The sequence below is a fragment of the Muscardinus avellanarius genome (genome assembly GCF_963383645.1).
Source record: "Muscardinus avellanarius genome assembly, chromosome: 13".
NCBI lineage: Eukaryota > Metazoa > Chordata > Mammalia > Rodentia > Gliridae > Muscardinus > Muscardinus avellanarius.
Window position 1 is genome coordinate 79621298 of NC_137799.1, and position 14341 is coordinate 79635638.

The 14341-nt window shown below is 42.0% G+C and overlaps 1 protein-coding gene across 1 annotated transcript in view; it reads right to left on the reverse strand.

Moving 5' to 3' along the window:
- The window catches only part of TRPM6 (transient receptor potential cation channel subfamily M member 6), a gene marked incomplete at both ends in the record, with an annotated part of 139822 nt that overhangs the window by 114698 nt on the left and 10783 nt on the right, over positions 1-14341 (reverse strand). The window contains 2 exons of the mRNA XM_080708997.1: positions 4650-4827; positions 8294-8332. Of these exons, the coding sequence (XP_080565123.1) occupies positions 4650-4827; positions 8294-8332 (217 nt within the window). The remainder of the gene's footprint in view (positions 1-4649; positions 4828-8293; positions 8333-14341) is intronic.

Sequence of the window (14341 nt, forward strand, 5' to 3'; positions counted from 1 at the left end):
CGAGGCCTCAAATCTGTGATCTTCCTGTCTCAGCCTCTCAAGTATGGTGATTACAAGCATGCACCACCACGCTTGACCTCCGAGCTACACCCCCTGCCCTATTTTTATTCTTTATTTTGAAACCGAGTCTCACTGAGTTGCAGAGGGCCTCACTAAGTAGGTGAGGCTGCCTGCGAACCGCGATCCTCCTGTCTCAGCCTCCCAAATGCTGGGATTACAAGTGTTCGCCACCATGCCTGGCTTTTGAACTTCTTAATACACAATCCCTCATACTTTTTTATAAGTAAATATTTAAATGAATGTTTTAAATAATTAAGTCAATAATTAAAAATAGAAAATAAATACTAATAAAAATAATAAATTAGTTGGGGATGGTGATGCACACTGTAATCTCAGTACTTGGAAGCTGACACATAGGACCGCAGGTTCATGGCCAGTCTCAGCTACTTAGTGAGGGCCTCTGCAACTTAGTGAGAACTTATTTCAAAATAAAGAATAAAATAGAGCTGTAGGTGTAGCTTGGAGGTAGAATGCCACCGGGTTCAATCCCCAGCACTACAAATATTAATAACAGTAATATTAAAATTAAATATGTCCTACATAATTAAAATATTAGAATTTCTGAATATCATGGTGGTGCAGCTATCATAAAATGTGTATAATACAATCTAAGGATGTTCATTATTCAACTTAGAAGTGAGAACACTAAGATGCATAGCTTTTTCACATATTAAAATATTAAGAAAAACCAGGCATGGTGCCACTCACCTGTAATCCCAATACATGGGAGGCTGAGACAGGAGGATTGCAGGTTTGAGGTCAGGTTTAGCAATTTAGTGAGGCCCTTGGTAACTTAGTGAGACCTTATTTCAAAATAAAAAAATTAAATAGGGCTGGGGGTATATCTCAGAGGTAGAACATCCTTAGGCTCAATCCCTGGTAAAACTAAATAAATAAATAAATAACAAATAAACGTAAGAAAATCCAGGCAAGGTGATACATGCCTGTAATACCTGAAACAGAAGGATAGCAGGTTCAAGAACAGCCTCAGTAATGTAGCAGGACTCTCAGAAACCAAGTGAATCCCTATTTCAAAAATAAAAAATAAAAAGGGCCCAGGGTGTAGCTTAGAGGTAGAATACGCCTGAGTGTAATCCCCAGCAGCAATAAATAAATAAAATAGTAGGAAAAATTACAAGTTGACCCCTACGAAATGGTTTATTTTGTCCCACTTAATAAACAAGGGCAAAGGAGCTGGCTCTGGCATAGCTCACCTTTCTGCCCAGCTCTTTCTCAAGTTGAGCCTCTCCCTCAACTTACATCCTCAGTCCTAGAAGATGCTGCTCCTTAAGGTTTGGGGAGGCCGGGCGTGGTGGCGCACGCTTGTGATCCCAGCATTCGGGAGGCTGAGAACGGAGGATCGCGGTTCGCGGACAGCCTCAGCTACTTAGTGAGGCCCTCTGCAACTCAGTGAGACCCGGTTTCAAAATAAAGAATAAAAAATAGGGCAGGGGGTATAGCTCGGAGGTCTAATGCCCCTGGGTTCCATCCCCAGACCCGCAAAAAAAAAAAAAAAAAAAAAAAATTTTAATTAATTAAAAAAAATAAAAGGTTGGGGATGAATCTCAAGGTACGAAGTAAATTATCAGCACCGGACCCTCGTCTCCCAGAGGCCCACTGAAGACTACGTTGTTCACTGCCTCCTTGAGTGGAGCCCTCTCCCCAGACTCCTGCGGAGCCCGGCAGCAGAGGCGCTTCGTGGGAAGAGGTGGGGGCCATGCGGGAAGGGAAACGACAGCCAGCTCTCTCGAGCCTTCCTCGCGCTCAGCGTGCACCCCGAGTGTGGCTCTGGACCTAAATAACCTCCTCTCTTCTGAGACAGCCAAGAAAAATGCATTCAGGTGCATCGGTTATAACAGGAACCTAATGCTGAGCATAACACACCCTGGTCACCAGGTTGGTCTAGCCGTATATTAGCTTCCTAAATGTCCTCCCTTACTTTTCACAAGCTACCCCTCTGCCCCGTAGGATACCTTACCCGCCTTTCAGATCACAGCTTAGCTGTCCCTCCTTTCACGTGGCTTTCTTGTCACATAAGGTCCCCCTAACATCGAAGGGGGCAGGCTTTTTTTTTAAGTTTTTTATTGGTGCATTGTATTCATATATCATAATGAAGCAAAAAACTTACGTAGACATAAATACACACACTACCCAGCCAGCCCCTCCCAGTCCCCACCCCCCTCCCTCTCATGCTTGGCTTAGTGGTCGACTATGACAGGAATAAGCACATCCTACACTTTAAAGAGTTTCCCTCTCCCCCCCCACCCCATCCCCACAGTTACATTCCTTATTTGCTCTTCTACGGGATCTCCTTTTTCACCTGGAGTTCCTCCTATGACCCCTTTCACCTTAGCTTTCACATATTAGGGAAAGCATCCGATTCCTTACCATTTCCCTGGTAATGCTGCAATTGTGTGTTTTTATTTTTAATGACTGAGTAAAATTCCATTGTGCACATATCCCACAGTTTTGTAATCCACTCATCTGCTGATGGGCATCTTGGCTGGCTCCATCCTTTGGCTGTGGTGAACTGTGCGGGGCTGCCCTTTTCATTCCCTCAAAACCTGCATCCGCCCTGTCTGTGGTCATTGTATACTTATTTCTACTTCCCTCACTAGATGGTAAGCAACGTTAAAACATGGGATATATTCTCTTTGGGCCATAGCAAGTATGGGCACCCAATAATTATTTGTTGAATGGGTAAAAGAGTGATTAAGAATAAACGTAACTGCAGCCTGGCTTTGGTACACATGCCTGTCATCCCAGTACTTGGAGGCTGAGACAAGAAGATCTCAGGTCCAAAGACAGCCTTGGCAATGCAACCAGACGCATGCTAACCTAGTGAGACCAGATTTCAAAACAAAAAATAAAAAGGGCTGGGGATGTAGGTCAGAGGTAGAATTTTTCTGGGTTGGATTCCCAGAAAAGAAAAGAAAAAAAAAGAATAAACATAAAAGCAAGAGGATGAAGGGAAATCCTTAGGGGGAAATGTCACACAGGGTTCCATAAAAATCAGCTTTTGAAAAGGAGTGAAGACAGAAAAGAGGGCAGATTTCTGTCAGCTAAAGAAAACATCAACACAGAAAGTCAAGTGCAAGAGAACTGACTGACTGGAAACGGAGACTCCTTTGTAGAACTGTATTATGAGCTTTTGGGTTCAAATCCAACCAGGGCTCATGGGACCTAAGCTTTCCTGAGGTAGCTCCTGACAGAGCAGCAGATCAACACCCTCCAGAGAAGGCACCTGAGGGCAGCCGCGCGTTGACAGTGTGCTGTGGTTGGGATGTGCCCCGGGGGCCACGTCTCAAGCCTGCGGTGCTCTTGGGAGGTGGTGGGACCTTCAGGAGGCGGGGCCTAGAGGAAGGAAGTACGTCATGGGGAGCGGGCCCCTGGGGACATTGAGAACCCAGCCTCCTCCTGTCTCTCCCTCTGCCTCCCAGCCTCCACGAGGCTGCAGCCTCCTCTACCACACACTCCCGCCATGATGTACTGTGCAGCCACAGGCCCAAGGCAACAGCGCCAAGTGACCATGGACTGAAGCCAGCACCCAAAAAAACCTTCCCTCCTTTCGAGCTCATTTTCTCAGGTATTTTGGCACAGTGTCAGAACACTGATACACTATGCAAATTCTGTTCTCTGCAAATACAGAATTGCCATGTTAGGTACAGAAGGAAAACGAGCCTGTAAAGCCCAAGTATCACCATTCAGTGGATGCAAAGAGGTATCCCTCCATATGCTTCCTGGGAAGTCCTCGGGAGAACTTAGGCAAGTGGTACAGCGACAAGTTCCTGGTCACTGGTGTGATCGCATTTCAGCTGAAGCCTGTGCTGTGTTTGGATTCTTAATGTCCCCAAAAGCCCGTGTGTTAAAGGCTTAGTCCCCAACCCTTGCCCCATCAGGAGGTGGTAGAGCCTTTAGAAGCTGGGACCTAGGGAGAAATTTTAGAGCAGTGGCTACACATCCTCAAAGCGGATTTGGGGAGGCTAGAGTCTTCCTCTCTCTTTTCCATACCTGGCAACGAGGTGAATGGCTTGTTCCATCATGACCCCCCACCATGATGTGTTGCCTCTCCACAGGCACAAAACAACATGGTCAAACTGATCTTGAACTGAAAGCTCCAAAACTGTGAACCAAAATAAACCTCTTTGCTTTATAAGCAGATCATCTTGGGGTATCTGTTACAGTAACAGAGAGCCGACTACATAAGCAGATCATCTTGGGGTATCCGTTACAGTAACAGAGAGCTGACTACAGTCCACTCCTGTGTAGTAACTTCACTGTGCTCCTTAACACAAAGCCAGTCCTTTGGCGTCTGTCTCGAGGCCAGTGAGCCCTTCTTTTCTGTAGAGAGTACAAGCTTGCTGAAAGAGAGAGGTCACTCAAATAAAGAACTGGACGCAACAACCCGGGAAGGATGCGATGCTTCTCACACTTTAAGGGAAGAGAGGGCCAGGCCACATTTGGCGAGTAGATAAGTAACATGACTCCTTTTGCAGTGATGCCAGATCATCTGATTATCTGCACTTAGAGCACATTTGCAGATTATCCTCTGTTCAGAACCAGCAAAACGAGTTGGGTTATTAACAAACCTTGGAGTGGTAGGTGTGCCCTCCATCTTGGAAGTTAATAGTGCCGAAGGTGTCCGTAGGGCTTTTCACCGTGTGCTTTTCAACAGACCACTGTTCGTTTTCATTACCCTGGGCTGCCGAGAGGGTCCAGGCATAATCAATCCCATGATGCTCCTGAATCAATCGGCCACAGCAACACCTACACACAGGAAGACAAAGGGCTTCAGAACGCTGATGTCTGTTTCCACACTTATACAGAGTAAGGTAGAGGAGACATTTTAATAATACTTAAAACAACATTAAAATTCATGTTAGGTTCATGACATTGGATCTTCTTTTTGTGTGTGTGTGATGCTGGGATGGAACCCAGGGGCATTCTACCTCCAAGCCATACCTCTAGCCCTATTCTTAATTCTTTTTTTGAAACAGGGTCTCACTAAGTTGTGGAGGGCCTCACTAAGTATCTTACACTGGCTGTGAACCCAGATCCTCCTGTCTCAGCATCCCAAGTACTGGGATTACAAGTGCCACCATGCCCAGCTTGGATCTTCTACCTCTGAGCTGCACCCCTAGACCTTTTTAATTTTTTGTTCTGAAACAAGGTCTCACTAGGTTGTTGAGAGTCTCACTATTTGCGGAAGCTGTCCTCAAGCCTGAAATCCTTCTGTCTCAGCCTCCCGAGTACTGTGATTATAAGCATGCACCACCATGACCAGAGTACACTTGATTTTGACACCAGACTTTGAGAAGTGTTGACTACACTGTCCTCATGAATTCAAGTATATCAACATATTATGATTTCTATATGACTATTAAGTGAACTTAGATATGAAATCATCTTATTTAACTGAAGCAGTCCTCACAAAATGAACAAGCAACTGAAAATCAAACTACAAAATGAAGATAATATAATCGCATGAAAGTAAGGAAACAATAGAACCAATACTTCTCCTCTCACTCCTCATAAAAGCTGTCTATTAGCCGGGCGTGGTGGCGCACGCTTGTAATCCCCGCGCTTGGGAGGCTGAGACAGGAGGATCGCGAAGGTTCGAAGCCAGCCTCAGCTACTTAGTGAGGCTCTCAGCAACTTAGTGAGACCCTGTTTCCAAATAAAATTTAAAAAATAGATCTGGGAGTATAGCCTGAAGGTAGAAAGCCCCTGGGTTCCATCCCCAGTACCACCAAAAAAAAAAATCTATTTGCTACATGATGGAAAATAATAAATACACAATTCAGTTGTCTATCTCTATCTTTTATTCAAGAGGTGTTTCTCACTTGCTATATTTCCCAGGCTGGCCCTACACCTCCTGCCTCAGACTCCCAGGTGTGGGACTACAGGTGTGCATCTCTGTACCTGACTCTTATCTCCTCTCATATAATAGTATTTGGGGAGAACAAGAGCTTTTGCTATTATTACTAAACTATGCTAATATTGTTCATCTCTTCCCTTTATAGCTTTCTAATTTGTTTTAAAATGCATATACTAACCCATGCATGGTGGCACACACTTATAATCCTACTACTTGAGAGGCTAAGACAGGAGGATCACAGGCTTGCAGCAGCCAGCCTCAGCAAATTGTGAGGCCCTCCACAACTTAATGAGACCCTGTTTCCAAATAAAGAAGAAAATAGGTCCGGGGTGTACATCTGGGGGTGTAGCTCAGAAGTAGAATTCCCCTTGGTACCATCCCCAGTACCACAAAAAAAAAAAAAAAAGCATAAACTAAGCCAGGTATGGTGGCTCATGCCTGTAATCCCAGTACATGGGAGGCAGAGACAGGAAGATCACAGGTTCAAGGGCAATCTCAGCAACTTAGTGAAGCCCTCTGCGATCTAGCGAGACCCTGCTTCAAAAGAAAAAAGAAAATAGAGCCTGGATGTAGCTCAGAAGTAGAATGCCCCTAGGTTAATTCTCCAGTACCACAAAATAATTTAAAAATAAAAGTAAATAAATAGAGCCGGACGTGGTAGCACATGCTTGTAATCCCAGTACTTGGGAGGCTGAGACAGGAAGATTACAGGTTTACAGCCAGCCTCAGCTACTTAGTAAAGCCCTCTGCAACTTAGTGAAACCTTGTTTCCAAATAAAAAATTTAAAAATAGGGCTGGGAATATACCTGGGAGGTAGAATACCTCTGGATTCCATCCCCAGTTCCACTAAATACATACATACATACATACATACATACATGTATTATATTGGTACCATAATACATTTATATAATTCATAAATAAACATGGATATATTGCTGAAATAGACACCTTAAAAATCTTAAAAATATACACAATAAAATGTGTGAATACCACTCCATCAACAGCAAAAGTCTGTTCAGCATTCACCCCAATAGGAGCACATTTACATATTTGTTGCAGCGTCTATGGATGCTGTAATGACTTGGGCTTAGAATGTCCCCTGAGCCCTCAGGGAAACAAGGTAACAAGGTTGGAATTGAGGCTGGGTCACTAAGGAGGGCCTCTGGGGGGGTGTCAATGGGAATTATATGGTTCCTCCTCCCCCTGCTCGGCCTCTCTGGCTTCCAGCTTCCATCATGTGAGAGCAGAGCCTGGGCTCTCCCTCTCTCTTCTTCCTGCCACCAGGCCCTGAACTCTGCAGAACTGGCCTAACATGGACTGAACCTCTAAAGTCTCCAGAACTGTGAGCAAATTAATTTTCCTTCCTTTCCATTGTGTGTAGTGGGAGTTTCTTTGGATGACAGAAGTGAGAAAGTTGATGGAGACAAATGTCAATCCACATATAAAATTAGCCAAGCCGGGCGTGGTGGCGCACGCTTGTAATCCCCGCGCTTGGGAGGCGGAGACAGGAGGATCGCGCAGGTTCGAAGCCAGCCGTGCGCGCTGGCTTAGGAGACCCTGTTTCCAAATGAAAATGTAAAAATAGGTCTGGGAGTGTAGCCCGGAGGTAGAAGGGCTTCCAGGAACCCCAGTACCACCAAAAATAAATAAATAAATAAATAAGCCAAAATATAAGTGAAATTATACACACCCCCGATTTCTTCCTGCCCTGTTCATAAACGCAAAAGATACCAAGTGACTAAAGAACACAATCTCCTCAAGCCGGGGAGGAAATACAGCACTGCATGTGCAAGAAGCATCTTTATTTTACCCAAATACAATGTGCTATAAACATGAAATGTTAATGATTTACAAGGGCTTCATTTGGCAGAAACTCTTATTGCGGGTCCTGGGCCACTGACATGCTTCAGTAACTCACATAACCTGTGATATTAAATAATCACTCTCCACCAAAAATATCTCTTGTAAAACATCCCTTCAAAAGGTAAATATCAGGCTGAGCATGGTGGTACACACCTGTAATCCCAGTTGGGAGGATGAGACAGGAGGACCACAGGTTTAAGGCCAGGCCCAGCAAATTAGCCAGGGGCTCCATAACTTAGAACCTGTTTCAAAATAAAATAGGGCTGGGAGTATATTTTGGAGGTAGAATGCTACCTAAAGTTCAAGTTCCAGTACCTAAAGAAAAAAAAAACAGTAAATAGTATACATCTTGCATTGAGTTTATCCAGGATGTGGGGGAACTGTCCAGACAGTTTTAAACACAGTGCCTTAAAGTTAATAGGGATGCGGTTGGAGGTTCAGCTCACTGACAAAGCATCTGCCCAGCACATGTGAGAATTTAATCTTACCTGATTAAATTCTGGCAGACTTGGCAGCCTGGAGTACATCTGAATTAAAGAAATAAGACTACTGTTAATTTAGGGGTATATTTGGAAACATATCTAATGCTTATATAGTAAATATCTATTTTTTTTTTGATGGTCTGGAAAACAAGAGGTGCTGAGTCTTCATATGCCATATATTTTCCCTATGTCATTTCCTATATACAATTCCACAGCAACAACAATGATATAATTAATAGAACAAGGGGTTTGAAACCAAGTACTAAGTTGAGATCTTGTTGATTTAGTGACTCCCCTAATTCCCTGTTTTCACGTCTGGAAATAACATCTGCCCCATAAGGTGATTAAAAGGATTATCTGAGCTGGGTATCTACACACAGTACTTGCAAGTTATGGATCACATACAGTGCTACGTACACAAGGCACATATTTGTAAAGCAACACCTAGTACATTACATACATTTAATATTAGGAGCTCGTATTACTAAACTATAAAATGACAAAATCCCAGGACAGGAATGTAGCTCAATGGTAAAGCATTTGCCTAGCATGCACAAGGCGGCCCTGGGTTCAATCCTTAGCACCACAAAATACATACATATATACATGAACATACACACATACATACATAATCTAGAGAATGGAGAAAGAAAACATAAAACAAATAAACCCAAAGCCAACATCAGACTGAATGGGGAAAAACTGCAAGAATTTCCTCTAAAATCAGGAACAAGACAAGGGTGCTCACTATCACCACTCCTTTTCAATATAGTCCTCAAGATTCTTGCCACAGTAAGGAAATCAAAGGAATTCAAATAGGAAGAGAGGAATTAAAACTATCCTTATTTGCAGATGACATGATCTTTTATCTAGAAGACCCAAAGAACTCAATCAAAAAACTTCTGGAGCTGATTAACCAATTCAGCAAAGCTGCAGGATATAAAATCAATCTAAAGAAATCAGTTGCTTTTCTTTATGCCAACAATGAATCCACAACAAAAGAAATAAAGAAAATAATTCCAGAACTTCCGGGAAGATGGCGACGGAGCAAAACGGGGCTTACGAGCCCCGGTAACAACCAATCTCTATAACCACAAAATCAGCGCCTTTCACAGCCAGAAAACACCATCAGCAGAGAAACAAAAAATGTAATTTTAAGGGACAGAGAAAAAGAGGGCTGGAAAAACAAGACACCAGAAACCAGACCGCAGTGCTGCAGCCAGAGCCGCAGCATGAAGCGGCGGGCGCCATTTTGTCTTGCAGCACCAGGCTCCAGAGAGGAAGGGAACTCATAACGGAGCTTAGAAACCAGAGAGGAGATACGCCGGCCTCACGCCTGAGGACGCGGCAGCAGCACCTTACTGCTGGTGTCAGCGGCGAGTTCACCGGACGGCACCGGACCAATTCACTCAACAGCCCACCAAGCTCCAGAGGGGAGCGGCAGACAGCGAGCCGAGGTGAGCCGCCGCGGAACAGCCAGGCGGGATTCGGCAGATTTCTCAGCGCAGAGAGCATCTAAAGCTCCCAGGGGCTGGGCTCAACGCACTCTGCAGGGACTCAGAGTGGAGTTCAAATACAGAAAAGAAATACGCCAGCCTCATGGCCGAGGGCGCAGCAGCGGCGCCATATTGCTACTGGCAGCAGCAGCAACGAATTCACTGAGTCCAGGACAGCTCCATCTGCACACTCAACAGTGAGTCAAATTGGGGCCCCTAGAGGAGAAATCCCAGTACTGTACTCCCAGGGACTTGACCCAGTGGGGGAGTGGTGGTGGCAGAGATATTACACCATAGGAGAACGCCCAACCTGGCACCCCCCCCCATGGTCTAAAGCAGCCTCGATTGACTCCCAGGGTCTGAGGCTCTGCGATACAACCCAGTAAAGGAGTAGTGGGAACTGAGATACCATAGACTCGAGATCCACAGCACCTTAAGTGAAGTCGTAGTGACCCAGGGAAGAAACCAGAGAAGGCACAAACTTCCGAAATCATGGGAAAGAGGAATAACAATGGAGCAATGAATGCCCACAACCCCACAACATCAGAACCTGATAAAACAGAAATTCAGAGATTTATAGAAGATCAAATCAGGAAAATAACTGTAGAAATAATAGAGGTGCTTCGAAAAGAATTCAGAGAGAGCCAAAAAGAGATAAAGGATGCAATTAATGAAGTAAAGGCCTCAATTCAAAGTACAACCAACCGATTAGACCACATGGAGAATAGAATCTCACTCCTAGATGATGATCACTCCAAAAATGAATGCATAGTTTCTAATTTAGAAAAAAAAATCCGACAGCAGGAATCTGACATTGAAGAAATATGGGCCCATTTTAAGAGAGCTAACCTAAGAATAATTGGAATAGAGGAGGGAAAAGAAGGTGAAACCAAAGGGATCAACAATATCTTCAAGGAAGTAATAGCAGAAAATTTTCCAAACATAGAGCAAGAGGTCGATACACAGGTCCAGGAAGCTTATAGAACTCCCTTTAGACAGGATCAGAGAAGAGGATCCCCACGCCACATAATTCTCAAAATGACCAATGTGGAAGCCAAGCAGAGAATCTTAAAGGCAACAAAAGCAAAGGGCCAAGTGACATTCAGAGGCAAACCAATTAGAATCACTCCAGACTTCCCAAACCAAGTCATGAGAGCCAGAAGGGCTTGGAGTAACATATTCCAAACTCTGAAAGAAAACAACTTCCAGCCAAAAATTTCCTACCCAGCAAAACTTTCTATCAAATTAGATGGGGAAATAAGAAGCTTCCATGACAAACAGAAACTGAAGGAATTTATGTCTTCAAAACCAGCGCTAGAGAAAATACTCAAAGAGATTAACTACAAAGAAGAAATAGGTAACATAGACCAGAACCAGAGAAACAAGATTTTCCATCCAACACACAACTAAGATTGGTTATCTGTGGAGATTCATTATTTATGTTAGTCTTTTACCTATCTCTAAATTGTATTGTTTGCTTTTATTGTTGCTAATTTTTAGGATTTCTAGTTGGAATATTAATATATCTTCAGATATAGCATTTGGAAATATTTTATCCCATTCTATCAGTAACTTTTAACTCTGTTTACATTGTCTTTGGATATACAATATTTTTTTATTTTTAGGGAGTTTATTTACCCTTTTGTTTCCTGTGCCATTGAAATCATACCCAAGAAATCACTGCCAATTTCAATGTTGTGAGGTTTTATGACCCAGATTTTCTTCTAAAAGTTTATATTATTAAGATTTATACTTAGGTCTTTTATCTATTTTGAGTTAATATTTGTATATGGGATTAGGTAAGGGTCCAATTTTATTATTTTTCATGTAATTATTATTTTTCAACAATATTTAGTTAAAAGATTATTATTTCCTCCACCAAATGTTCGTGGAAACCTTGTCAAAAATAACTTGACAATATATGGAAGAATGTATCTCTAGGCTTTTATTTAACTCCAATGGTTTATATATCTGCCTCTAGAACAGTACTACACTGTTTCAATTATTGTAGCTTTATATGGTTTGAAATCAGAAAATATACATCTTCTAGCTTTGTTCTTCTTCAAGATTGTTTTGGGTATCTAGAGTCCATATTCTATATCAGGATAAATTTTTTTTTGAAAAATAAATAAATAAATGTATGATAGCTTCACCTAAAAAAAAAAAAAGAAAAGAAAAAAATATTCTCTGGTAAGAAAGAAAGCAAAAAGAAATATTGAACTGTTATCTTTTAGTCATCAAAAGCTTGGTATCAGACAAATGAAACTGTTTTGTGAGATTATCATTGTTAATATTGGATAAATTGCTATAAAACTAGATATCAACCACTAAGCCAAGCATGAGAAGGAGGGATGAAGAGGGAACGGGGTGGGGATCGGGTAGGGGCTAACTGGGTGATGTGTGCATGTATGTCTACAAAAGTATTTTCTTTATACCATTATGATGTATGAATACATTGCACCAATAATAATAATAATAATAATAATAATTAATAATAATAATAATAAATTAAAAATTAAAAAAAAATAAAATAAACTTACAAAAAAAAAGAAAAAAATTCCATTCACTATAACCTCAAAACCAATAAAATTCCTAAGAATAAACCTAAAAAAGATGTAAAAGACCTCTAAAATGAAAACTATAAAACATTAAAGAAAGAAATTAAAGAAGACCTTGGAATATGGAAAGATCTCCCGTGCTCATGGATAGGCAGAATAAATATCAAACTAGCCATTCTAACCGGCCTGGTGGCGCACACTTGTAATCCCTGCACTTGGGAAGCAGAGACAGGAGGATCGCGCAGGTTCAAAGCTGTGCGCACTGGCTTAGGAGACCCTGTTTCCAAATTTAAAAAATGTAAAAATAGGTCTGGGAGTGTAGCCTGGAGGTAGAAGGGCTTCCAGAAACCCCAGTACCATCACCAAAAAAAAAAAAAAAAAAATGGCCATTCTGCCAAAAGTAATCTATAGATTCAATGCAATTCCTATTAAAATACTAATGACATTCTTCATAGATCTAGAAAAATCAGGCATGCATTTTATATGGAGAAAGAAAAGACCCAGAATAGCCAAAGCAATTCTCAGCAATAAGAACCAGGCAGGAGGCATCACAATCCTGACTGCAAATTATACTACAGAGCAATAGTAGTAAAAACAGCATGGTATTGGCACAACAATAGGCAGACTGACCAGTGGAACAGAATAGAAGATACAGAAACAAATCCACACACCTACAGTCAATTGACCTTTGACAAAGGGGCCAAACTCATACACTGGAGAAAAGACAGCCTTTTCAACAAATGGTGCTGAGAGAACTGGCTATCCATTTGTAGAAAGATGGATCTAAATCCTACCTCTTACCATGCACAGAAATCAACTTGAGATGCATCAGAGACTTAGAAATTAGACCAGAGACTGTGAAGTTATTAGAGGAGGGCATAGGCTCAACACTCCAACATATAGGCACCAGCAGTAACTTTCTCAACAAGACCTCAAAAGCACAGGAAATTAAAGCAAGAATTAACAAGTGGGATGGAATCTACTAAAAAGTTTCTTCTCATCAAAGGAAACCATCAAGAATCTAAAGATAAAGCCTACAGAATGGGAGATCTTTACCAGCCACCTCTCTGATAGGGGGCTAATATCCAGAATATACAAAGAGCTCAAAAGACTCTACACTAGCAAAACAAATAACCCAATCAAGAAATGGGCAACTGAAATGAATAGACATTTCACAAAAGAAGAGATACAAAGGACCAATAGACACATGAAAAGATGTTCAATATCATTAGCCATTAGGGAGATGCAAATCAAAACTACGCTGAGATTCCATCTAACTCCAATCAGAGTGGCAAGCATAAAGAAATCAAATAACAACAAATGCTGGCGAGGATGTGGGGAAAGAGAAACTCTTTTACACTGTTGGTGGGAATGCAAACTAGTTTATCCACTATGGAGATCAGTGTGGAGATTCCTTAGAAAACTGGGAATGGATCCACCATAAGATCCGGCTATACCATTCCTGGGTATTTGTCCAAAGGGGTTGAAATCAGAGAACTACAGTAATGTATGCATACCCATGTTCACAGCAGCACAATTCTAGTAATAGCCAAAATATGGAACCAACCTAGGTCTCCATCAATAGATGAATGAATTGCAAAATTATGGGAAATACACACGATGGAATTCTACTCCCTATAAAGAAGAACAAAATCATGTCACTCACAAGAAGATGGAAAGACCTGGAGAACATTATGTTAAGTGAGATCAGCCACGCACAGAAAGAGAAGGGACATATGTTTTCTCTAATATGCCCAAACTAGGGAGTATTAGGAATACCAGAGGGACTCCAGATAATGGAGGGGAAACCTCAGCAAAGCTAGAAAGGAAGGGTAGGAGAGGAAGAAGGCTGAGGTTGATTAATGGAGGAGCTACATTCAAATATGTGTAAAAATATGAATATAGCATGGTTAACCTATACATTTATTGTTGGGAGAGAGAAAGGGGAAGCAAGGGGGGAAGAGGACACCAAGCACAGTCTGAATGTAAGCCAATTTCAA